Genomic DNA, 27,976 nt, shown 5'->3' with positions numbered 1-27,976 from the left:
AACGGCCAGAGAGGCCAGCGTGTCGAGGCCAGTGGTCACAACTATTTACAGCACTCTCCAGGGTGCCCATAAGCTGCCAGGACACACTCAGCTGAACTGGCAAAGCATAATATCTGTGTTTCAGTGTACTTTAGTTATCTATCATTGAGTCAGGGTCTGCAGGACAGACCCCAACAGGTGGTGACCCCGCCACAAATATTTTGGTTTTGTACTACCCTTCATATTCCTTTTGTTTGTTTGTTTGAGACAAAGTCTTGCTCTGTCACCCAGGCTGGAGTGCGGTGGTGTGATCTCAGCCCACCGAAACCTCCATCTTCCAGTTAAAGCAATTCTAGCACCTCAGCCTCCCGAGTAGCTGGGACTACAGGTGTGAGCTACCACGCCTGGCTATTTTTTTTGTATTTTTAGTAAGATGAGGTTTTACCATGTTGCCCAGGCTGGTCTTGACTCTTGAGCTCAGGCAATCCACCCACCTTGGCCTCCCACAAAGTGCTGGGATTACAGCCATGAGCCACTGCGCCTGGCCTACTCTTCATGTTCTTAACCTTTCTTCCACTTAAAAAAAACTTAAAATCTGTCCTTCACAAGCAATTTTCTTAGCATAAGTTGACATAAGACACTTACAATTTGCTTTCAGAAAGGGTTAATTTCTCTTTAAGTAGCTGGATTTCTGTATCCTTCTCATGGGAGGTTAAGTGAGAATGAAATTCTTTATCTCTGTTTGTAGCCAACAATGATTCAAGATTTTTAACTGTATGTCTCTCATTTGACAGTTGTTTTTTCAACAGGTCTGACTCTGACTTTACATTTTCTAATTCCACCATAACCTATATGAAAAACAAAGTAAGATTACTTCAGTACAATTTTAAATTTTTTTTTTTTTTTTTTTTTTTTTTTTTTTTTTTGAGACGGAGTTTTGCTCTTGTTACCCAGGCTGGAGTGCAATGGCGCGATCTCGGCTCACCGCAACCTCCGCCTCCTGGGTTCAGGCAATTCTCCTGCCTCAGCCTCCTGAGTAGCTGGGATTACAGGCACGCACCATCATGCCCAGCTAATTTTTTGTATTTTTAGTAGAGACGGGGTTTCACCATGTTGACCAGGATGGTCTCGATCTCTCGACCTCGTGATCCACCCGCCTCGGCCTCCCAAAGTGCTGGGATTACAGGCTTGAGCCACCGCGCCCGGCTACAATTTTAAATTTACTCTGAAAAAATTATCTGACAATATAGCTCCGTGGAACTATTCATCCATCACTTGTTTCATTTTGGGTATTGGTTAAAAATTATGAACCATTTAAGTATGAGAAAAATACTTAATTTGCAAAATAAACTTTGCTATATTTACTATGTGCTTATTTGGCTATCAAATCTACTCCAACCCTCAAATAGTTTTCAGTCATGCTGCCTTGTCAAGAGAAGGTCATTAACATAAAATCATTAAGGGCAATGAGACCCTTCTTGTTGAATATGCTTACTCTGATTACATAATAAAGCCAGTATTGTAGCTTCTCAGTACCTGAAAATAAAGATACTACTAGATGAGTGAAAACTGAAAACATCCATGTTAGAAAACATACACCTGGTTATTTAAAGTAATGCCTCCATTTGGGAATGGCAAATTCTAGCTAAATAGACTTAATTAAGTAAGATTTAAATACCTTAAGATCTTTTATCGAGAAAAATATTCTACTTTGGAAGCACTGAACTCTTCAATCCTTCATTCAAGTCTTACTTTTTTCTTTTTTGACACCAGGTCTTACTCTTTTGCCCAAGCTGGAGTGCAGTCACATAATCTCTGCTCACTGTAGCCTCAACACCCTAGGCTCAAGTCAACCTTGCCTGCCTCAGCCTCCCAAGTAGCTGGGACTAAAGGCACACACCACATGCCCGACTAATTCTTTGTATTTTTTGTAGAGACAGGGTTTCACCATGCTACCCAAGCTGGTTTTGAACTCCTGAACAATCTGCCTGCTCAGCTTCTCAGTGTTTAGATCACAGGCATAAGCCATCATGCCTGGCCTCAAGTCTTACTTTTAAACAAAGAAAGAATGTATTAGGATATGTTCCTAACCTATAATCAGAAAACTAATAATCTCCTAGATAGTCATCTATTCCAAAACAGAACTCACTTTCATCACTACGTTTGCCAGAGAAATCTTGGCAAAAAATGAAGTAGTCAAATCTGGCTGTCAAAATCCTGTAGTCAAAAGTTACTACTTTAGGCCAGGCGCAGTGGCTCATGCCTGTAATCCAAGAACTTTGGGAGGCCGAGGTAGGCATATCACCTAAGGTCGGAAGTTCAAGACCAGTCTGGCCAACAGGGTGAAACCCTGTCTCTACTAAAAAATACAAAAATTAGCCAGGTGTGTTAACAGGTGCCTGTAATCCCAGCTACTTGGGATGCTGAGGCAGGGAAATCACTTGAACCCAGGAGGTGGAGGTTGTGGTGAGTCGAGATCACGCCATTGCACTCCAGCCTGGGCGACAAAGCAAAACTCCATCTCAAAAAAAAAAAAAGTAACTACTCCAAAAGGAAACAAATATATGTACGGCATGGTAAATGGTAAAGTAAAACAATTAGAGTAGGGCTTAATAAAACAATGTGCCAAGACAATTTCTCTTTCTTACCCTCTCAAACTCAAGGTTTTTGGAATTCAGTTGCTGGGTCATAATATCTTTGCCTGAATCAAGTTTAATGCAAAGTTCTCTAAGAGATGACAAGTCATTTAATACTGTCACTTTCTCCTCTTCTTGACGTCTCAGCTCTTCTTCTAATCGAGACATGGCTTTTGCCATTGATGAGATCTGAGATTCATAAGCATGATGGGCATTTATGTGCTGAAAAATAAAAAGAAACAAGTAAAAAGTTAAAATAACCCAATAAATTTAAGAACTTGAGATTGCAGACAACAACCCCACTTTAGAAAAATATGACAGCCAATTTTTGCTTATTTTAAACTAGTCTCAGGAAGCTGCCTACTATTTAAAGATGATCTATTTAATGCTTTACAAAAGGAATTGTGTGTAATTATTAATCTTGATAACTAAGTACCTCATGTATATATTTATATATTTGGAAGATGTAAAAAAGAAAATTATTGTCAGGGTGTTGTGAATATGAAAGATTTTTGAAGTTGCATTAAACTTTTCCTTTATAAAGTATCTTTGTTACAACAATGCTGTTTCAAGAAAAAGTAACATATATACATATCACTCCCCAACTGTCTTTAGTTAAATCCTAAATTCCAAAAATGGGGTTTACTTCAAAACTAAATACCTGAAGTCATTTAAATTTAACTTAAATAAATATTATATAACTTTTTAATATTTTAGTAATCAAAATTTAAAAATTTTCAAATACTGATAAAGATTTTTTTTCTAGAATAATCCACATTTGAAATTTCTCACAATTTGAATTATGAGTGATAAATACAAACTGATATAAACTCTACTTCGAGGTTTGGGGAAGAATTCTGCATTTGAAAAATAAAATTATTTCAACAGGCTATTACAACGGCTAGGGCAGTGGCTCACGTCTGCAACCCCAACACTCTGGGAGGCTGAGGGTGGGAGGCTCACTTGAGCCCAGGAGTCTGAGACCAGCTTGGGCAACATAGTGAGAACCTGTCTCTACAAAAGAATACAAAAATTAGCTTGGCATGCTGGCACAGCATATAGTCCTTGCTACTTGGGAGGCTGAGGCAGATCACCTGAGCCCAGGAGTTCAAGGCTGCAGTGAGCTATGGTCAAGCCACTCCACCCCAGTCTGGGGCGATATACAAGAGCCTGTTTCTTTAAAAAAAAAAAAAAAAAAAGTCCAGGATCCACATTGAAAATCTAACATTGTGCTGTGAAGATTTAATCAATTTCAACAATTGCATAAAAGTATTTAGCTTTTTAGTGCATTAATAAAAGCTCCCCTAAACAAATATAATACTTTAGTATTGTATTGTGAAATTGGTTTATACTTAGTAAAAGCAAATTTATACTTTAGTAAAAACCAATTTCATATACTACATAAGAACAGGAACAATAATAAAGAACAAAATAAAGATTAGTTGAGAACAGTTTCTGAAAAACTCTTTTGAAGGTTGAAAGCACTCCTTTAATTAGTTATTATACTCCTCTTAACAGAAAAACTTTTAGAGATAGAGTATGAGTTCCCCAGGGCTGCCATAACAAACTACCACAAATGGGGGTGTTAATAAAAAAAAAAAAAAAACAGAAATTTATCCCTTCACAGTTCTGGAGGCTGGAAGTCCAAAATGTGGGTGTTAGCAGAATCGGCTCCTTCTAGAGCTTCTGTGGGAGAATATGTCCCATGCCTCTCTCCTAGCTTCTGGTAGATGCTGCCAGTCCTTGGTGTTCACTGACTTGTAGACATATCACTCCAATCTCTGCCTCTATCTTCACACAGCCTTCTCTGTACATAATGTATCTAAATTTCCCTCAACTTCGAAGGACTTTGTAATCCATCACTAACTGGGTTAGGGCCTGCCTTAATCCAGCACAACCTCATCTTAACTTGTTCACATTTGCAAAAACTCTGTTTCCAAATAAGGTCATGTTGACAAATACTAGGGGTTAGGATTTCAACATGTCTTTCTGGTGGACACAATTCTACCTTCCCTCTGATCCTCCAAAATTCACCTCCTTCTCATACACAAAATATATTCACTCCATCCCAACATTCTAGCATCAACTCTAAACCTAAAATCTCATCTAAGCATCATCTGAACCACATATGGGTGACACTCTGAATATGGACCACACGAGGATTAATTCTCCTCCATCTACAGACCTATGACACTGGAAAACAAGTAAACTTCTTCCAAAATAAAATGGTGGGATAGGCATAAAACAGACAGTCCCACTGCAAAAGGGAGAAAATAGAAGGAATAAAGGAGTTACTAGTCCAAAGTAAGTCTGCAGCCAAGGAGGCCGAATCCATTAGATTTCAAAACCCAAGAATAGTCATTTGTGCCTTGATTCTCTGGTGCTCTGATGCTCTGTCCTCTGAGCTGGCCAGGGTGGTCCCATCCTCTAGTCCCACAGGGGCAGTGGCCTTGCCCTCTGAAACCAAGGAGACCAACAGTAGCTCCATCTTCTGGACCTGTGGTGTCTGGGCTTGTGGTGGTAGCTACAGCCCCACGAGCCTCTGAGCTGCCTGTGGTGGCCTTTCAGGTCTCTGAGCTACCATTAGAGTCATTTTGTCCTTTCTTGAAAGTGAACTTGCAGCCAATTAGCTCTGTTGGTCTGTTTTCTGTTAGCAGGATCCCAGAAGTCCAACAGCCTTCCTTCATTTCATCCCATTTCTGTTTCTTTCAATCAAAGCTGGCAGTGATTCTGCTGGGATGACTAACTGGATTCATGACTCACATATCTAATCTCTTCACCAAAAGGTTTTCTTGCCACACCCCAGAGCACACTATCTGGATAGGCTAAGAATTTTCCAAAATCATCAAGTCCTAGTTTCTCTCTCTCTTTCTTTTTTGACAGGGTCTTACTTTGTTACCCAGGCTGGAGTGCAGTGGTGCGATCTCAACTCACTGCAGCCTTGACCTCGGGCTTACACCATCCTCCCAACTCAGCCCTCCAAGGAGCTGGGACTACAAGCACCTGCTACCACATTCAGCTAATTTTTTTGTAGAGATGGGGTTGTGCCATGTTGCCCAGGCTGGTCTAGGACTCCTGAGCGTAGTTTTTTGGTGGACACAGTTGGACTGCTTGAGTGATCTGCCTGCCTCAACCTCCCGAAATGTTAGGATTACAGGTGCTAGCCACCACGCCTGGCTTCAAGTCTTGTTTTTTTTTTTTTTTTCACTTTTCAGTTCCTTCCTCCATTTCTCTCTTTCCTCTCACATTTTACTATAAATAACAGGGAGAAACCAGGCTGTCTCTTCCGCACTTTGCTTGGAAGTCTTCTCAGCTAAATGTCCAGGTTCATCCCTTGCAAGTTCTACTTCTCTAGCAACAGTAGACCGTAACTTAGCCAAGTTCTCTGTCACTTTGTAACAAGTAACATCTTTTCTCCAGTGTCCGCTAACATTTTTCTCAACTCTGTCTGAGACATCACCAGAGGAAACATTTGTTATCCACAAAATCCATTCATGACAATATATGTATTCTGTAAATTACAGAAGTTTTCTTTACAGCTCTCCCCTCTTCTGAGTCTTCATCACAATTGCCTTTAATGTCCATATTTCTACCAATGATCTTTTCAAGGCAATCTGGGCCTTTTCTGTCAAGAAACTTCAAAACTCTTTCAGTCTCTACTCATCATCTAATTTTCCAAAGCCACTTTCATTATTTTTAGGTGTTTGTTACAACAGCAACCCATTTTCTGATGCTATAATCTGTATTAGTTTCCTAGGGCTGCTGTAACAAATTGCCACAAATTGTGTGGCTTAAAAAAAAATAGAAATTATTCTCTCATAATTCTGGAGGCTAGAAGTCCCAAATTCGGGTGTTGGCAGGTTTGGTTCCTTCTGGAGATTCTGAAGCAGAATCTGTTCTTTGCTTTTCTCCTGGTTCCTGATGGTTACTGGCAGTCCTTGACACTCCTTGACTTCTACACGGATCACTCTAATCTTTGCTTCCATCTTCACATGGTGTTCTCTCCAGGGTTTTTTGTGCCCACATATCCATTGTCCTATAAAGATATCAGTCCATTGGTTTTAGGGTCTAACCCTAATCCACTATGACCTCATTTTAACTTGATTCCATCTGCAAAGACATTTTTTTCCAACTAAGAGACTGGGGGTTAGTACTTCAACATGTCTTTTTGGAGGCCATAATTCTATCTGCTACAGATAGTCAATACTTTCTCCTGAAAAATAGAGATTATAAAACTATACAAACAAAACAAAACAAAAATGACAATAATGGCCAACTACTGCGTATCAATTTAACTCAGGGTCCCTACATTTTAACTGAACTTGAATTTTTTATTATGAGATTTTTATCAGACTGTCTTTATGACAAAAGCTTATTTGTAAAAATTAACTCAAAATGGATCAAAGACCTGAATATATAAGCTAAAATTATAAAACTCTTAGAAGAAAACAGAGGGGAAAAGCTTTATGACATTGGAGTTAGCAGTGATTTCTTGGATATGACACCACAAGTATAGGCATCAAAAGAAAAACAATAAATTGGACTTCATTTAAATTAAAAACTTCTGTACATCAAAAACTGTTGAAAAGGCAACCCACACAATGGGAGAAAATATTTGCAAATCACATATACACTAAGGTATTAATACCCAGAATATATAAAGAACTTCTACAACAATTTAAAACATTCTGAATAAAAATGAACAAAGGATTTGAATAAGCATTTCTCCAAAGAAAATACACAAATCATCAATAAATAAACGAAAAGATGTTCTACATCACCAACTGTTAAGGAAATGCAAATCAGAACCACCATGAGATACTGCTCCACTATTACAATGGCTCTTATAAAATAAAAAAATTAAAAAATTACAAGTTTGGGCAAGGATGTGGAGCAACTGGAACCCTCGTGCATTGCTGGTAGAAATGTAAAATGGTATAGCACCTATGGAAAAACCACATGGTTATTCCTCAAAAAATTAAACATAGAATTATCATATGATCCAGTAATTCCACTTCTGGGTATATATCCAAAAGACCTGAAAGCAAGCACCTAGACAGATATTTGTATACCCATGTTCACAGTGGCATTATTCACAACAGCCAAAAGGTGGAAACAAATCAAATGTCCACTGACAGATGAATGGCGAAACAAAAATGTGGTACATACATGCATACTAGGAAATGTTACTGAGCCTTAACAAAGAATAAAATTCTGACACATGCTATACAACATGGATGAACCTTGAGGTAAAGTAAACCATAAGGTTAAGTGAAATCAGTCAGTCACAAAAGGACAAATATTGTGTGATTTCACTTATATGAGGTACCTAGAGTAACCAAATTCATAGACACAGAAAACAGGGTGACAAATAATGGTGAGAGTTGCATAACATTGTGAGTGTACTAATGCCACAGAACTGTCTACTTAAAAATAGTTAAAATGGGAAATTTGATACATGTATCTTTTACTACAAAAAAAAGTAATGGGGCTCCTATGCAAATTATGAGAATGATAGAACTTTACCACAACTTGATTTTATCAATGCTTACAACTTCAGGTCGATAAAGTATCTTTGAGACCAGGCATGGTGGCTCATGCCTGTAATCCCAGCACTTTTGGAGGCTGAGGCAGGTGGATCACTCAAGGTCAGGAGTTTGAGATCAGCCTGGCCAATGTGGCTGTCTCTACTAAAAATACAAAAAATTAGCCAGGCGTCGTGGTCCATTGCCTGTAATCCTAGCTACTCAAGAGGCTGAGACAGCTGGGCACGGTGGCTCACGTCTGTAATCCCAGCACTTTGGGAAGCTGAGGCAGGTGGATCACGAGGTCAAGAGATCGAGACCATCCTGGTCAACAAAGTGAAACCCCGTCTCTACTAAAAATACAAAAAAGTAGCTGGGCATGGTGGCACGTGCCTGTAATCCCAGCTACTCAGGAGGCTGAGGCAGGAGAATTGCCTGAACCCAGGAGGCAGAGGTTGCGGTGAGCCGAGATCGCGCCATTGCACTCCAGCCTGGGTAATGAGAGCGAAACTCCGTCTCAAAAAAAAAAAAGAGGCTGAGACAGGAGAATTGCTTGAATCCAGGAGGCGGAGGTTGCAGTGAGATCGTGCCATTGCACTCTAGTCTGAGGTGACAGGGCAACACTTTGTCTCAAAAAAAAAAAAAAAAGTATCTTTGTTGTTTTCTGTTTCACTAAACAACATCTTTACAAAAAAAATAAATGTATTACCTCTTGAATTTCTTTTTCTAACAGCTCCACTCTTTCTCGAAGATGTCTCCTCTCAGTGTCAATAGAAAGAAGTTCCAGTCGAACTGAGCTGCTTTCTCCCTCAGCTTGATGGGCTTTGACCTCCCAGTCTTCAGCACGGTTATGAACCATCTGAAATCTGTCTAACAAATCTTGATTTTCTTTTTCCTGGTTAAACCATAATAAAATTGTTTCTAAATTAGTAACTGTCACTTACTGGAACACCCATGTCGTAAACACATACACACACTGAGCATTCTGTCCTAATTTAGGAAGCATTAGATATCTGAGCAGGCACCACACTAAGATCTATGGGGGAAATAGAAAAACGCAATAGGCAGGATCTCTACTTTAAAATGTTTAATATCTAATTAGAGAGATAGAATAAATAAACATGAAAAAGTTAAAAAAACCCTCAGTTTTAAATCCAACCTAAATAATGTTTTTCACCTTAGCAGCCATTAAGCTCTCCCATCGTGACACCTCTGTTATGTATTTATGAACTCTGCTCTTCATTTCTTCTTTTTCTTGCACTGCTGCTTCCAATTCCAGTGAGATTTCCTACAAATCAGAAAATTAAAGACAATCTAAAATGAACACCACACCAAATGAATTTTATTTATACTCAAGTAATTCCTTTGAAATTGGGGAATAAGATAGAGTAGGAAAAAAGAAAAGCTGTTCCTAAGCGTTATTTTCACATATTTTTCCTAGCTGCTCTTGACTTTTAAAAATTTTCCAGACAGTCTTATTATGCCACCCAGGCTGGAGTGCAATGGCATGATCACAGCTCACTGCAGCTTCGACCTTCTGGACTCAAGAAATCCTTCCACCTCAGCCCACTGAGAAGCTGAGACCACAGGCACATGTCATCATGCTCAGCTACTTTTTTTTTTTTTTAAGTTTTTTCTGAGATGAGGTGTCACTATGATGGTCAGGCTGTTCTCGAACTCCTGGGCTCAAGCAATCCTCCTGCTTTGGTCTCCAAAAGTGCTGGAGCTACCACGCCTGGTCTGATCTTGACTTTTTAACCAAACTTTATCACACATTTCCCATAATATATCATATATACCTGGCATTTACACTAAGGGCTAGCTGTAGTCAGGGGATGACAATAAAAAGCCTTCATATTTCAGCAATATGCTTCATGCTGAATAATACTGAAAATTATTTTTATAGAACAAAATATTTAAAACAGGAAAATCACTGGTTTTCTCAGTATAATCTTTTAAGAAAATAGCACAAACAGAACTAATACCTTTCAGTATCTGCCATTTTAAAACACTTATTCATTTATCTACAGGTGTATTTGAGAGCCGATAGAAGACAAATAATTAAAACCTATCCCAAGTCTTCAAAACACAGAAACCTTGCTCTGAGAGTGACACTGATGTCCTCACCTAGTAAGGTGACAATGATTTCTGCCATAAAGAATTTCATGCTCCCAGCTTTAGGTTTCCTTGCAACAAAGAACAAAACTGTGAAAAGACCAGTTGCATCCGTTAGACACCTTGTGATATTTAGCAGCATTCTAAGCTACTTTTTTTTAGATGTCGCCTCACTCTGTTGCCCAGGCTGGAGTGTAGCAGTGCAATCTTGGCTCACTACAACCTCTGCCTCCCAGGTGCAGGTGATTCTGCAGCCTCAGCCTTTCAAGCAGCTGAGACTGCAGGCACATGCCACCATGCCCAGCTAATTTTGCATTTTTAGTAGAGATGGGGTTTCACCGTGTTGGCCAGGCTGGACTCGAACTCCTGACCTCAAGTGATCCACTTACTTCAGCCTCCCAAAGTGCTAAGATTACAGGTGTGAGCTACCGCGCCTGACCTAAGCTACATTTTTTAATACCCTGATAAACACCATTGTCCTTAATGAATTACCTATGTCACTTATATTTATATCATTAAATTTTAGAAAAAATGTTTAGAGTTTTAATATTTAGCAAACTGACTAAATAGTATAAAACTACCAAAATTTATGCATTATGTTCGTACTTGGTTTTCTCTTGCCATTGTAACCAGATCATCCTGCAATCTTCTGTTTTCCTTAAAAGCGATTTCTCTAGATCTTCCTACTTCATCAAGTTCTTTGTGAGATGCATCAAGCTGGCGCCGGAGACTGTTTATCTCACGATCTCGATTAGTCAATGTTTCCTTTAGCTGGCTGTTCAATGAGTGATGTGGAAATAATGAGGAAAATTTTTAAAAACTAGTTCATTTAAAAGAAAACTGTTACAGTCTAAGTATACTTAGAATACAAATATACTGTGATTATAAGAAATTGTAACTGCTGCATTAAGATACCTGTTAATTAGGTAGAACAGATATTTTAGAGGTCTACCAATAATTAATTATACGCAAATAAAGTAAAAAAATATATATATTATTCCAACAATCAAGTCAATACAGAAAACTGTCAAGTGTTAAAAGTTTAACAGCTTGAGCCCAGGAGTTTGAGACCAGTCTGGGCAATATAGGGAGACCCTGTTTCTACAGAAACATTTTTTAAAATTAGCTGAGTGTGGTGGCACACACCTGTAGTCTCAGCTCCTCAGAAAGCTGTGGTGGGAGGATCACCTAAGCCTGGGGAGGCTGAGGTTGCCATGAGCCAAGATCGTATCACTACACTACAGCCTAGGCAACAGAATGAGATCTTGTCTCAAAAACAAACAAACAGTAAAGCATAGATTCAATTGGCAAATATTTATTAAATGTTTATATCACCACTATTATATAAAATCTTAAGGGTATGTAAAATAAATATAACAAGTGACTTTTTTCTTGAAGTGGCTTATAATCTGTCTAGAGAGACTAGACATAAAAGGTAAACTTTTATGACAGTGCTCAAGATAGGTTTAGAAGGAGAATAAATTCAAGATTGACTATTAAAGTAACTCAAGTTTTACTGATTAGGCTCCAAGTAGGGTAATTATAGTAAAAATAAGGAACAAGTAGGTATGTAGAAGTGTAGTTAATAAGATATAACTGTTTAGATGTGGATGACAGAAAATGAGAGGTTAAAGAGGGTAACATATTTTCAAGCTGGAGACTGAGAAAATGATGCTGCCATTGGCAAAAATGGAAAAATTGAAAGGGAAATTCTCCTATTGCTGAACTGCTACTGAACAGATAAAGCTGTATTCACTGAAAATCTCTTAAAAAGCAGGATGTAATTTCATTAATGACTTACTTCATAGATGATTCACACTCTGAGACCATTATCTTCATATGAGCAACAGCTTTTTCCTACAGAAATTATAAAAATGTGTCAGATTTTAAACCAAAATGTCTTTAACTAAATTTATATAACTTGCCATATTCACAGAGTTCAAATATGCAGCTCAATTATATAAAGTATTCCTAAAACAAAGCTCCAAGGAAACATCTCCATGTCCCAGTCGTACTTGACATATTGGCATGTTTTGACTACCCTTGAATAGTTTTCTTGAGTTTGCTTTAATGAGTTCTGATAAAATCACTTTCTTTTTTTTTGAGACAGAGTCTCACTCTGTCACCAGGCACTAGGCTGAAGTGCAGTGGCACAATCTCGGCTCACTGCAACCTCCACCTCCTGGGTTCAAGCAATTCTCTTGCCTCAGTCTCCCAAGTAGCTGGGACTACAGGCGCACGCCGCCATGCCCAGCTAATTTTTTGTATTTTTAGTAGAGACGGGGTTTCACCATGTTGGCCAGGATGGTCTCGATATCTTGACCTTGCGATCTGCCCACCTCGACCTCCCAAAGTGCTGGGATTACAGGCTTGAGCCACCGCGCCCGGCCCAAAATCACTTTCTAGAAATAGATAAAATCACATTTTGAAGAGTAATATTATTTGAAAAAAAAGACATTTAAGCATGTTAGAAAACATGGCCCTGGGTCTTAGAAACTTGTACATGGGCAATAATAATTGCATAGTTGGGAAACTTCTGGTTCTAAAATGGTGGTGTAGTCGCAAGCTGACCTCAGTCCTCACAAAGTAAACACAAAATAAATATACAATGCTAACACTATCATCAGCACTATCCCAGGACTCAAATACAAGGATGAGTCAGTTCCTGGGCCACAGAGAAGTAAAAAATCTCTGAGCAGATGGTAAAAGAATCAAATTTTCACATCTGTGACACCTCTTCCTTTAATCTGCTGGTACCAGGTGCATGGAGAATCTCCCCTAATTCATGGTTTCTACACTGAAAAAGGTGATATTGAGGTGGATAATCAGCTTCTCTACTATTTTGGGTAATTTGGCAGAAGACCTGTTCCATACCTCAACACACAGGAAACATCATGGATACCTGAAGGGAGACCTATCTCTCAGGACAGCCAGAGACAAAGTGGGGAGGTAGGAGCACCTCCTCATCCCTGGAAACTCTTCTCTATTACTTGGCCAAACAATAAATCAGAGTTGTAGTTCAGTAACACCATTCTGTAGGAGGTACATTCCACAGGTCTTGTGGGCACAAACCCTTAGCCAGCCCTTCCACACTGCTGAGACATCCCCTTTGGGACCTCCCTCATCCCAGATGGGCAGGGGTCTAGGCCACTATCTAGTGACAAAAAGGAGATAGTGACCTAGGAAAAAAAGTATAGGAAACTCAATAAAGTTTGAAGAATCTCTAAGCAAACATAATCAATAAGAACCAAAACAAGACTGGGCATGGTGGCTCATGCCTGCAATTCCAACACTTTGGCAGGTTGAGGTGGGTGGATCATGAGGTCAGGCATTCAAGACCAGCCTGGCCAACATAGTGAAACCTTGTCTCTATTAAACATACAAACAAAAATAGCTCGGCGTGGTGGCTGGTGCCTGTAGTCCCAGCTAGTCAGGAGGCTGAGGCAGGAGAATCACTTGAACCTGGAAGGCAGAGGTTGTGGTGAGCTGAACTCACGTCACTGCACTCCAGTCTGGGTGACAGTGTGAGACTCCATCTCAAAAAAAAAAAAAACAAAAAACAAAAAAACGAAAAAGCAAAAAAATCAAACCAGGCCAGTGCTGCGGCAGGTGGATCACCTGAGGTCAGGAGTTTGACACTAGCCTGGCCAACATGGTGAAACGTCATCTATACTGAAAATACAAAAATTAGCTGGGCATGGTGGCTCGTGCCTATAATTCCAGCTACTTAGGAGGCTGAGGCTGGAGAATCACCTGAACCCAGGAGACAGAGGCTGCGGTGAGTTGAGATTGCACCAGTCCACTACAGCCTGGGTGACAAAGCAAGACTCTGTCTTAAAAAAACAAAAACAACCAAAAACAAGCCTGACAGAGAAGACTGGAATAAATAACTAATCCTTCAAAGACACAGACATATATCCACAAGAAACAACAGCAAACAGGGAGCCACAAACTCTTCAAATGGACAAAGCAAGGAACCAGTGACTGATCCTGACAAGACACTGACACCTAAGCTCTCTGGCCAAGAATTCAAAATTAAGACATCAAGAAAACTCAGTGATCTCCAAGATAACACAGAAAATAAATTCAGAAAATTATCATAACAATTTTTTTTGAGGCGGCCGGGCACGGTGGCTCAAGCCTGTAATCCCAGCACTTTGGGAGGCCAAGGCGGGTGGATCACGAGGTCAAGAGATCGAGACCATCCTGGTCAACATGGTGAAACCCTGTCTCTACTAAAGGTACAAAAAATTAGCTGGGCATGGTGGCGCATGCCTGTAATCCCAGCTACTCAGGAGGCTGAGGCAGGAGAACTGCCTGAACCCAGGAGGCGGAGGTTGCGGTGAGCCGAGATCGCGCCATTGCACTCCAGCCTGGGTAACAAGAGTGAAACTCCGTCTCAAAAAAAAAAAAAAAAAAAAAAAAAATTTTTTTTGAAATTTTCTTTTTTGAGACAGGGTCTCATTCTGTTGCCCAGGCTGGAATGGTGTAATCACAGCTCACTGCAGACTTGACGACCTGGGCTCAAGGGATCCTCCTGTCTCAGCCTCCCATGTAGTTGGAACCACAGGTGCACATCATCACACTTGGCTCATATCAGAGAAATTTAACAGAGACTGAAATAATAAAAAATGTCAAACAAATCTTGGAATTGAGAAATCTATTTCCCGACCTGAAAAACTGATTGGTGGATCTCAACAGGAGAATGGATCAAGCAGAGGCAGGCATCAGTGAGCCTGAAGACAAGCTATTTGAAATTACGCAGTCAAAGGAGAACAACAAGAACAAAAGAATAAAAAGGACCAAAACTTGCCTACAGGATATAGAAAAATACAAATCCTAAGGATTATTGGTGTTCAAAAGGGAGCTGAGCAAGAGCAAGAGGTAGAAAGTTTATTCAAAGAAATGATAACAGAACACTTTCCAAAACTTGAGAAAGATAAATTTCCTGGTATAGGAAGGTCAGAGAACACCAACTAGATTCAATCCAAAAAAAAGGCTGCCCCAAGTCATATAAAAAACTCTCCAAAGCCAAGGACAAAGATAGGTTCCTAAAAGTAGAAACAGAAAAGCAAATAACATATAAAGGAACTCCAATTCATCTAGAAACAGACTTCTCAAAAGAAACCATACAGGCCAAGAGGAAGGAGACTATCATTTTCAAATGTCTAAAAGAAAAACACTGCCATACATGAATATGTTATCCAGCAAAAGGATCCTTCAAATATGAAAAAGAGATACAGTCCTTCCCAGATAAACAAAAGCTAAGAGAATTTACCACGAACAGGCACATCTTACAAGAAATGCTAGAGGAGTTCTTTAATTTGAAAGAAAAAAACTTGCTAATGTGCAAAAAGAAAACATTTGAAGATATAAAACCCACTGGTAAAATCAAATACAGAGACAACCCCAGAATACTCTAATACTGTAACTGTGGTATACAATCTACTTATAACTCTAGTATGAAGCCTAAAAAAGTAATCTACCAAAAAGAACAGCTACAGCAACCTGTTAAGACATAGTCAATATACAAATTTGTAAATTAAGACAACTAAAAGTCAGAATGTGAGAGAGACAGAGTTAAAGTGTAGAATTTTTTGGAGATTTTTCTTTGTGGGTGTTTTGCTTTGTCTCGTTTGTTGTTTTTTAGAGACTGGGTCTTGTTCTGTCACCCACACTTGAAGTACAATAGTGTGATTATAACTCACTACAGCGTTATACTCCTGGGCTCCAGTGATCCTCCTGTCTCAGGTTCCTGAATATCTGGGACTACAAATGCATACCACCATGCCTAGATAATTTTGTGTGTGTGTGTGTGTGTGTGTGTGTGTGTGTGTAGAGATAGGGGTCTCACTATGTTGCCCAGGCTAGTGTTAAACTTGTGGCCTCAAGCAATCCTCTCATTAAGCAATTAAGAAGTAACTAATAAGTTAAACAATTATTTGTTTAAATAATTAAAAATTATTTAAACAAATAAAAAGGGAAATATAATGTACCAAAATCTATGGAATACAGCAAAAACAGTGCTAAGACGGAAGTTTATAGCAACAAATATCTGTAACAGAAAAGTTGAGGCTGGGCATGGTGGCTCATGCCTATAACCCCAGCACTTTGGGAGGCAGACCCAGAGGACTACTTGAGCCCAAGAGTTCGAGACCAGCATGGGAAACACGGTAAGACACCGCCTCTACAAAAAATTAAAAATCAGCTGGGCATGGTGGCACACATATGTAGTACCAGCTAATTAGGAGGCTGAGGTAGGAGAATTGCTTGTGTCTGAAAGTTCAAGGCTCTAATAAGCCATGATCTTGCCACTGCACTCCAGCCTGGGCAACAGAGTGAGACCCTGTCACACAAACACACAAAAAGACTTCAAAAAACAACCTAGTTATGATGTATGTCAAGGAACTGGAAAAGAATAAACCAAACCCCAAGTTAGTAGAAGGCAAGAAAGAAAAAAGATCAGAGCAAAAATAAATGAAATTGAGACTAAAAAACAATCCAAAAAAATCGATGAAATGGAAAGTTGGTTTTTAAAAAAGATAAAACAAAAATCAATGAACCTTTAAGGTTGACTAAGAAAAAAAGAGAGAAGACCCAACAAATAAAATGAGAAACAAAAAAGAAGACATAACTGTGACCACAGAAATACAAGGAATCATGAAAGCCGATTACAATCATATGCCAACAAATTATAAAACTTAGAAGAAATGGATAAATTCCTGGACACTTACAAGCTACCAAGATTGGACCATGAAGAAATAGAAAACTTCAACAAACCAATAACAAGTAATAAGATAGACGCTGTAATAAAAAGTCTTCTACAAAAGTAAAGTCCAGGACCTAATGGCTTCACTGCTGAACTCTACTGAACATCTGAAGAAGAAATATTATCAATTCCTGCTCAAACTCTTCAAGAAAATTGAAGAGGGTGGAATACTTCCAAATTCATTCTACAAGGCCAGCATTACCCTGATACCAAAACCAGACAAAGGCACAACCAAAAATGAAAACTACAGGCCAAAATCACTGATGCACAGATGTAAAAATCCTCCACAAAATACTAGCAAACTAAATTCGACAATATTTTTCCTCAATTTAAAAAATAATTTTTATTTTATTTTATTGACAATTAACAGTATATGTTTATTGTGTACAACACGGTGTTTTAAAAATTATTATGATACTTTAAGTTCTGAGATACATGTACAGAACATGCAGGTTTGCTACATAGGTATACATGTGTCATAGTGATTTGCTGCACCCATCAATCTGTCACCTACATTAGGTATTTCTCCTAATGCTATCCCTCCGCTAGCTCCCCATTCCCTGATGGGCCCGGTATGTGATGTTCCCTTCCCTGTGTCCATGTGTTCTCGTTCAATTCTCACTTACGAGTGAGAACACGCAGTGTTTGGTTTTCTGTTCTTGTGTTAGTTTGCTAAGAATGATAATTTCCAGCTTCATCTATGTCCCTGCAAAGGACATGAACTCATGCTTTGTTATGGCTGCACAGTATTCCATGGTGTATATGTGCCACATTTTCTATATCCAGTCTATCATTGATGGGCATTTGGGTTGGTAATACCTTTTAAATAAATTAAAAAGATCATTCACCATGACCAAGTAACATTCTTCCCAAGGATGCAAGGATGGTTCAACATGCACAATCAAAAAATGTGATACATTAACAGAAGCCAGAAACCATATATATCGTTTCAATAGATGCTGAAAAGCATTCAACAAATTGCAACATCCCTTTATTGCAAAAATCCTTAACAAATGGTACAGAAAGAAAATACCTCAAAATAACAAAGGCCATATATGACAAACCCAGAGCCAACATAATACGGAATGGGGAAAACTTGAAAGCCTTTCCTCTAAGATCTGGAACAAGCCAAGGATGCCCACTTTCACCACTTTTATTTGACATAATACCAGAAGTCCTAGCCAGAGCAATTAGTCAAGAGAAAGAAATAAAGGGCAACCAAATTGGAGAAGAATAAGTCAACTTAGCTTTGTATGCAGACTACACAATCTTGTATTTAGAAAAACCTTAAGACTCCACTAAAAACTGTTGGAAGTAATGAGCAAATTCAGTAAAGGTATACAATATAAAATCAAGATCACAAAAATCAACAGCATTTTAATACTCCAACAGCAATCTGAAAAAGAAATCAAGAAAGCAATTCTATTTACAATAGCTTCAAATAATATAAAATACCTAAGAATCAATTTAACTAAAGATGTGAAAGATCTATACAAGGAAAACTATAAAACACTAATAAAAGAAATAGAAGAGGACATAAAAAAACAGAAGGATACTCCATACTCATGGATTGAAGTAATAATATTGTTAAACTGATAATACCACTCGAAGCAATTTACAGATTCAATGTAATCCCTTTAGAATACAAACAACATTCCTCAGAGATAGAGAAAAAAAAAAAATCCTCAAGTAAATTGGAACCACAAAAGACCCCAAACAGCCAAAGCAATCTTGAGCAAAAAGAACAAAGCAGGAGATCACACTAACTGACTTCAAAATATACCATATAGCTATCCAATCAGCATGGTACTGGTATAAAAACAGACACACAGAACAGTGGAACAGAATAGAGGACCCAGATATAAATCTACACATTTAAAGCCAACTCATTTTCCACAAAGATGCCAAGAACATACAACAGGGAAAGGGCAGTCTTTTCAATAAATGGTGCTGGGAAAACTGGATAGCCATATATAGAATAATAAAACTGGACCCCTATCTCACACCATATACAAAAGTCAAATCAAAAGTGGATTAAAAACTTGAATCTATGACCTGAAACTATAGAACTGGTAGAAAAAAATGTTGGAGAAATGCTCCTGGACATTGGTGTGGGCAAATATTGTTTGTATAAGACTTTAAAAGCATAGGCAACAAAAGTAAAAACATACAAATGGGATTATATCAAGCCAAAAAGCTTCTGCACAGCAATGGAAATAATTAACAAAGTAAAGAGACAACCCACAGAATGGGAGAAAATATTTGCAAACTATCTATTTGACAAGGAATTAATAATCAAGAACATACAAGGAGCTCAAACAACTCAATAGCAAAAAAACTCTGAATAATCTAATTTAAAAATGGGCAACAGATTTTCATAGACAGTTATCAAAAGAAAGCATACAAATGGCCAAAAAGCATGTGAAAAAATGCTCAACATGACTAATTATCAGAGAAATGCAAATTAAAACCACAATGAGATATCATCTCACCCCAGTTAGGATAGCTTTTATCAAAAAGATGAATAACAGATGCTGGCGAGGATGTGGAGAAATGGGAACTCCTGTACACTGCTGGTGGGAATGTAAATTAGTATAGCCACTATGGAAAACAGTGTATGACGGTTCCTCAAAAAACTAAAAACAGAACTACTATACAATCCTGAAATTCCACTACATACTGAGTAAACATCTGAAAGAGAGGAAATCAATATATCAAAGAAATATCTGCCCCTGGTATACATAAACAGGAAATATTTAAACAGCCATGAAAATGAATGAAATGCTGCCATTTGCAGCAACATGGATGGACCTGGACGTCATTATGCTAAGTGAAACGTGTCAAGCACAGAAAGACAAACACTGCTTGTTCTCACTCATATGTGGGTGCTAAAAACTGGTTACCAAAGACCAGTAAAAGGAAGAGGGAGGAGACGTGAAGAGAGGTTAATTAATGGGCACCAAATATATGCTTAGAAGAAATAAGACCTGGTATTCAATAGGTATCAATGGGGTGAAACTAGTTAACACTAATCCAGCGTACATTTCAAAATAGCTAGAAAAGAATAATTCAAACATTCCTAGCATAAAGAAAAAAATAAAGTGATAAATATCCCAATTACCCTGACTTAATTATATGTCTCAAATTATCCTATGTAACCCAAAAATATGTATATCTCATATGTACCAATAAAAGTACATAAATTTTTATGTATTTAGTTTTTTTCTTTTTTTTTTTTTGAGGCAGGATCCTGCTGTGTAACCAGGCAGGAGTGTAGGGGCATGATCTCAGCTCAGTGCAACCTCTGCCTCTGGGCTCAAGTGATCTTTCCATCTTAGCCTGCTGAGAGCTGGGACCACAGGTGTACACCACCATGCTTGGCTAATTTTTTTTATTTTTGGTAGAGATGGAGTCTCACCATGTAGCCCAGGCTTGTCTTGAACTCCTGAGCTCAAGCAATCCTCCTGCCTTGGCCTACCATAGTGCTGGGATTACAGGTGTGAGCCACCACACCCAACCAAAAGTAAATAAACCTTTAAAAAAAAAAAAGAAATGCATATATGAAAATAAAATAATCTTTTCTAGCCAGGGGTAGTGGCCCATGCGTATAATTCCAATACTTTGGGAGGTCAAGGTGGGAGGATTGCTTGAGCCCAGGAGTTTGAGATTATCTTGGGCAACACAGTAAGACCCCATCTCCACAAAATTTTTTTTTTAAATTAGCCAGGCAGAGTGGCATATGCCTATAGTCCCAGCTACTTGGGAGGCTGAGGTGGGAGGATCGCTTGAGCCCAAGAGGTAGAGGCTACAGTGAGCTGTGATTATGCCACCGCATTCCATCCTGGGTGACAGAGTGAGAGCCCACATCAAAAACAAACAAAATAACCTTTTCTGTTTGGATGCTGGAAAATTATATAAAACAATCACATACTTTATTAGCTAGGTTTTCTTGCAAATTTGCGATCTTTTCTGTCTTCTCATCTACAGTATCCTGGAGAAAGTCTTTTTCTTTATCAATAACACCAATCGTCTTTTTCATTACATGAGCCTCCTCATCCTGTGAAGTCATCTTAAGGTTTAGTTCATCTATAAATGAAAAGAAATGTTTGTTAGACAAAGTATATTAGGATTTGCAGTAGGAAGATTTTAAAACACTTACCTATTTTTTCCTCCAGTATTTTAATTTGTGCTTGGGCTGAGTCAACTTCACTCCTTTTTATGGAAAGTCGGTGCTGACAGTCATCAAGCGACCGTTGTAGCTGCTCATTCACCATCCTAAATAATCAGTGGATAAAAACAAATGGTATTCTTTATCTCTCATAGAAATACTTTCAAAAAATGAGATGTCTTAAAATATTTTGAGGTCTTATTTTTAAAGTTTCTGTTATTTTTTTATTTTAAAGCTCTTCCAGTATAATCAATGGCATTATATATTATTATTTCCTGCTGTCTACCATTCTTCTTCCAAATGGTTCCATCTTCCATGATTGTGCCACTGTACTCCAGCCTGACAGAGTGAGACCCTGTCTCAAAAATAAGTAAAGTAAAATAAAATGGTTATCAATTACCTTAACAAATAAATACTTCTCATGGGAGACTAGTTACCTTTGGTTTTCTGAATACATCTAAAGAAATCCTAGTAAAACAACTAATATATATTGGCTAGAGTTTATGGGTAATTTCCAGGAAAATCTGCTACAGCATTTATTTGATCCTAGATAAGAGTATACCCTCTGGTTTTGAACATACACACATAAAGACTACGGTGAATTGAAGACAGTCTGACAGTATTTTCAGCTGCAGGATTCTCACTGTTTAGAGCCTCATAGCTGGCAGTTGTGAGGCATAAGGATGTTTACTAGGGGTTGATTGAGAAAAGTAAATTGTCCAACTGGGCTGGAAACAATTTTTCCTTGAGCAGAGGTTGACAAACTATAGCCAGATGCCAGTTTCTGTAAGGCCTGAGTAGTATGGTTTTTACATGCTTAAATGACAAAAAAAATTTCAACAGAAAATTATTATTTTGTGACATATGAAAATTATATGAAATCCAAATTTCAGTGTCCATAATGAAGTATTATAACATAACCACACTACTTCATTTTATATACTGTCTAGGGCTACTTTCAGGCTACAAAGGCAGTGTTAAGTAGGTGTGACATAAACTATGTAGCCCGCATAGTCTCAGGGTGTCCACGGGAGTAATACAGTCATGGGTTCTTAGGTTCTGTTTCTGGTTGGGCCAGTAAAGTCTTTCTCATCCCTCTTTTTCGCTTATTACTAGAGATAGAAACTAAAAACCATGACTTCAGGCTGCTGAAAGCCTAAAACAAAACAAAACAAAACAAAAAATGAAACAAAACAGAATAACAACGAAATATGGTGGGTTGGATAAGCTTGGTCTAAAATATTGACGCTTGTCTATTTACAAAAAAAGACTGTTGACCCCAGCTCTAAAGACTGGCTAGCATGTTCTGGGAAACTATCCTTCCTGGGTAGACAGAAGCTCCCTTACAGTATTATGTAGCTTTGATCCGGGGTATAAAATGCCAGATCTCAACAAACGATGCAAATAAAGGGAATGACAGTAATTTAAGACATGGTTAAAAAATGAGATTTTATATTACGTCCTCTGACAACAGACAGAGAACTTAGACAAAAGATTCTCTATTTGGAGAATTAAAGATTACGGTTGATACAAAAAAGTCTGTTTGTTGGTAATTTGGTGAAAAATGCTTGACACAGGAAGGAAAAAAGAAGATAGGTACCTCAGGGAAATGGAGAGGAACATACGCCTTACCTGCCTGAAACAGTCTCTGTCGCCCAGGCTGGAGTAGAGTGGCATGATAACATCTCACTATAGCCTTGAACTCCTAGGCTCAAGCAATACTCCTGCCTCAGTCTCTCAGGTAGCTGGGGATATAGGCACATGCTACCATGCCTGGCTGATTTTTGTTATTTTTTGCAGAGATGAGATTTCCCTATGTTGCCCAGGCTGCTCTTGAATTCCTGGGCTCAAGTAATCCTCCCACCTTGGCCTCCCAAAGTGTTGACACTACAGGCATGAGCCACCATGCCCTGCCCTGAGTCTCAGCTTCTTAAATGTCTTTATATCAAGGAAAAGAGAATGTGCTGTCATCAGAGGGGTAGCAAGAGCTCTATTAATCATGTTGAAAGTGTCAAGAGGTTCAGATAACATGATTTTGCTTCCCAAGGGTGCTGGCTATTATGGTTTGTCTTTGGTTTTGCTTTGGACTTGGATTCAGTGGTTTCAACTCATGGTTCTAACAATACTTATTGATACAGAGAATATGATTGATATACACTTTCCTGAGAGACAAGTCATATTTCTCTGTTAGAGCAAAACAAATTTATGAAATAATGCCATATCCCCAGGTTATATAAGGTAACCTGGTAGAAAGGTAGACAAAAATTCTCACAATGGCACAGTGACTGCATTACTCCTAGGTGAAGGAACAGGTAGATTGAGCTCACAAGAAAAAAGGATATTAGTATTAGTACAAGAAATAAAACTCCAAAGGAGCTATAGGCTAGGTTATCCAAGAGAGGGCAATGAGAGCTCTGCCTTCTAAGACTGGAAAAAGCCTCGTGTGAGGAAAAAAGGTGTTTCAGCTATAATCTCAAGGAAAAGCAAAATGGATTAAATGCTAGATCCAGTCAGCTGGACACGAAAGTGAAATTGTGGATGACAAGAATGTACCATGTTATCTGTACTTTGGAGCTGAATCCAGACATGAGCCAGAGGAGATACTGGTCATTTGGCTCTACTCTTGCATAAAAAAGGAAAGAAAAAAGTGGTATCTACTTTAGTTCTTCCTGAGGTCTAACCTATCAAAACTATAGTCAAAAAAGCAAAAGAGCAAAACTGGAGATGCTCTTTAAGAGTTACTAATGTAGTATTCCTTAATTAACTAGATACACCCAGTTCTTGGTCTTATTTCATTAAGTCATTAGCTAATCAGAACCCTTATGAACTAGTCTCAGACCTTTATTTTCCTAATTCCTTTGATTCTCACATTTACTCTGTTTACTGTAAACTTTTGTGATTCCTAGTTTTTTGTATATTGGATCTATGTCTTTTTTTCTCATCACTTCTTTTTGTTTTTTGGAGTTCTGGGGTGACTTTCATTAGTTTGTTTTCTATTTCACCAACTCACATTTCTGCAATATCCAATGCCATTCATTAACTTTTCAGTTTTAATTTGTTAATCTTTTTTTAAAAGTGTCATTATTATAATCCTTTCTGATCCCAAGTTGTCACTGTTTCATGATTGTTTCACAGATGTAATGTCTCACTGACATGTGAAAATCGTTTTCTAATTCGACTGCAAATGTAATTTAGAGAGGTAATTCCCCAGACTCTCCAGAGTGGTCCCCTTCTTCCGACCTTCAGAATCTTTTTACTTATTGCAGCTACCCTGACCAGAAAAAAGCTTTGTTTCTCTTTTGTTTCCTTGAATCTTCTGTATTCTTAATTAATTAATGACTAACTAACAACCCAATATGCTAAGGTAAATCTTCTACTTACTGTATTTCTCAGCCCCATATTAGTTATCCAAACCTTTTAATTTTATGTAAGAAGTGTTTCTTAAATTTGATCTCTATTCTCTGAGTTCATTACCACTGCTTCAGTCCAGATCCCCGGTCTTCTTTATTTGCCATCAATCTCTAAGATTTCAAATCCATGTTATGTATTTCCACCAGAGTTAGCTTCCTAAAAGGAATACTAGTCATACGTCTCACCTCCCTACTTAAACATTTCTAAGTCTGAAAAGGTTAAAAACAGATAAATTATCTGACTTTACATTTCTTTGAAAGAGGCAAGAAAGAGAAAGAAAATGGCATAGGTAGTAAGCAATTCTGTAATTTTCAGCAATCTTACACTATGGAATACAAATGATCTGAAGTATTTAAGAGGATTTCAAAAGGAAGGAGGTTGAAAAAACCTGCCTGCAATCATATTAATCTGTGAAATTTCTTTTGAAAAATACAGATACCCAAAACCTACCCCAGTAGATTCTCAGTGAATTAGAACCTCCAGAAATCAGCCCCCTAAATTCATACTTTTCAAAAGCTCCCAGGTGAGTCTGCTGCAAAGCCAACTTCTAAAACTGGCACAAAGGCCCAGTCCAAAATGCCATGGTTATAAACTTTATATAACCACAAACACATTCCCAGAAATGAAATTAGAAAATGTTGAACAAACTTACCTAAGTGAGTTCACCTCCGTTTTCTGATGAGATGAGTCACCAGCCACATGGCTAAATTTTTGAGCTTGGACTTTTAATTTGTTCTCTAACGACTCTATTGTTTCTTTCATTATTAACACTTTAGACTTTAATTCGTATTTTTCACTTTCAAGCTATAATTTAAATTTAAAAAATAATAGGTATATATCTTAATATGTTAATTATATTTTTCTTAGGCACTCAAATAATATTTCAGGAAGAAAACTAAGAAAATATATTTACTTTTAAAAAAAACTTTAAAAGTCATGTGTACAGTTTAGGTTCTAGAAGTCAGAATGAGCATAAAATTTCTCTCTCCTCACTATTATTAAAGATACAAACAAAAAATAAAAAGCAAAAAGAGAAAAGAATATATCTATAACAGCAATGAAACACCAGAAGGGAAACCACTAGCAGAGTGAAAATTTTGAGGAATTTCTAAAACACAGTAAGTAAATAGGACTGAATTGAGGGGAGGAAAAACAGCACAAAGCATTGTAACTCAAACACAAAGTGGGCAAGATTTATGCGAAGAAACAGAGTAATTTTCCTGAAGAGCACAGAACATAACCTGACATAATGTAAAGGCACATGATGCTTCTTGATGGGAGCACAATATTATAAATGTAATAAACTTTCCTCAAATAATAGTAAATTCAGTGGAATTCCAATAAAAATTCTGATAGACCATGTTTTAAAAGGAGAACGGCCTAGATTTGGTTCTTAATTCACTTACAAAAAAAAAAAAGAAAAGAAAAAACAAAAATACTTTTGGAAAAAACACAAGTATACTTGCTTTATAAGATATCAAAACAAGTGATAAAGTTATCACATGAGAGGCTGAGGTGGGTGGATCACGAGGTCAAGAGATCAAAACCATCCTGGCTAACATGGTGAAAACCCATCTCTACTAAAAAAATACAAAAAATTAGCCACGTGTGGTGGCGTGCACCTGTAGTCCCAGCTACTAGGGAGGCTGAGGCAGGACAATCACTTGAACCTGGGAGGCAGCAGTTGCAGTGAGCTGAGATCGGAACCCTGCACTCCAGCCCGAGTGACAGAGCAAGATTCTGTCTCCAAAAAAAAAAAAAAAAAAAAAAGTTATAATTAAAACAATGAAGATTTCACATACAAATAAATGCACAAGCAAACATATGAAAGTGAAAACAGTGAGAAACATCATGTACAGATATAAATTTAGAAAAGATAGCAAATTTTTGGGAAGTAGGAAAAAGTATAAACTTAAAAAAATTAGTAGGGAGCTGGGTGTGGTAGCTCACTCCTGTAATCCTAGTACTTTGGGAGGCCAATGCAAGAGGATCACTTGAGGCCAGGAGGATTGCTTGAGGTCAGGAGTTTGAGACCAGCCTGGGAAACATTGTAAGATTCTGTCTCTACAACTTTTTAAAAAATCAGCTGGACATGGTGGTATACCTGTAGTCCTAGGTACTAGGGAGGCTGAGGTAGGAGGATCACTTGAGCCCCAGAGTTAGAGGCAGCAGTGAGCTATGATCATACAATAGCACTTCTGCCTGGGCAGCAGAGCAAGGCTCTGCCTCTAAAATAAATAAATTAAGTATAGGGACAAACCACTCAATGGAGAAAAAAATGGGGTAGGATTTCTTCTTATTTTACAGAAAAAATAAATTCTAGATGGAAAAATGACCTACATTTAAATTTTTTTTTTTTTTTTTTTTTTTTGAGATGGAGTTTCACTCTTGCTACCCAGGCTGGAGTGCAATGGCGCGATCTCGGCTCACCGCAACCTCCGCCTCCTGGGTTCAGGCAATTCTCCTGCCTCAGCCTCCTGAGTAGCTGGGATTACAGGCACGCGCCACCATGCCCAGCTAGTTTTTTGTATTTTTAGTAGAGACGGGGTTTCACCATGTTGACCAGGATGGTCTCGATCTCTTGACCTCGTGATCCACCCGCCTCGGCCTCCCAAAGTGCTGGGATTACAGGCTTGAGCCACCGCGCCCGGCCTACATTTAAATTTTAAAACAAGTATTAGTAATAAATGTTAAGTCTTATAGTTAAAAGTGTGGACTGTCCACACATATTTTATCTCCCCTCCCTCTGAAAGAATCGCTAAAAAGACAGTATAGGAATAAGAATACACAGCTCAGAAAGTGAGGTTTTCAGATGAAAAAACTGAAATTGATGTTTTTATATTCAAAACATATTTAAAGGCGTAAGTCAGAGACACTGGAACTCTTGACAAAATTTAGCAATAGGTTCAGGGAAAACCAGGTAACAAAAAGCAAAGCAAACCAAAACAAAGTCAATTACTAACTAAAGAAAAAAAATCTACAAGAAAAAAGGCAGTTTTGCCAGCCCTACCACAACTCCATTATAGCACAAAAGCAGCCACGGACAATATGTAAATAAACAAGCAAAGCCATGATGCAAAAACAGACTGGAAGCTGCATATGCCCTGGAGATCGTATTTTGCTGAGCTCCATCAGGGGTACATATATAGAAAGGGAATTGTTGGCTCATAGGGTTTTTGTTTGTTTTTTGCTTTTGAGACAGAGTCTCATTCTGCCGCCCAGGCTGGAGTGCAGTGGCACGATCTCAGCTCACTGCAACCTCTACCTCCAGGGTTCAAGTGATTCTCCTGCCTCTGCCTCCCAAGTAGCTGGGACTACAGGTGCATGCCACCTTGCCTGGCTAATTTCCATATTGTTAGTAGAGATGAAGTTT

At 38.2% G+C, this 27,976-nt stretch overlaps 1 protein-coding gene across 7 annotated transcripts in view; it reads right to left on the bottom strand.

The window, feature by feature from the left end:
- CEP135 (centrosomal protein 135) overlaps window positions 1–27,976 on the bottom strand; it is a 186,990-nt gene that overhangs the window by 85,785 nt on the left and 73,229 nt on the right. For all 7 annotated transcript variants that reach the window (XR_012516837.1, XR_012516838.1, XM_074396162.1 and 4 more), the window contains 9 exons: window positions 25,256–25,407; window positions 21,184–21,299; window positions 20,956–21,110; window positions 12,057–12,112; window positions 10,862–11,030; window positions 9,318–9,428; window positions 8,850–9,035; window positions 2,628–2,837; window positions 625–827 (listed from right to left, as the gene is read on the bottom strand). Coding sequence is in view for 5 of the 7 variants with exons in the window: in XM_074396162.1 (XP_074252263.1) it covers window positions 625–827; window positions 2,628–2,837; window positions 8,850–9,035; window positions 9,318–9,428; window positions 10,862–11,030; window positions 12,057–12,112; window positions 20,956–21,110; window positions 21,184–21,299; window positions 25,256–25,407 (1,358 nt within the window). In the remaining 2 variants the exon portion in view is untranslated. The remainder of the gene's footprint in view (window positions 1–624; window positions 828–2,627; window positions 2,838–8,849; window positions 9,036–9,317; window positions 9,429–10,861; window positions 11,031–12,056; window positions 12,113–20,955; window positions 21,111–21,183; window positions 21,300–25,255; window positions 25,408–27,976) is intronic.

The sequence above is a fragment of the Saimiri boliviensis genome, chromosome 3, assembly GCF_048565385.1.
Source record: "Saimiri boliviensis isolate mSaiBol1 chromosome 3, mSaiBol1.pri, whole genome shotgun sequence".
Lineage (NCBI taxonomy): Eukaryota > Metazoa > Chordata > Mammalia > Primates > Cebidae > Saimiri > Saimiri boliviensis.
This window is presented reverse-complemented; position numbering and strand designations above follow the sequence as displayed.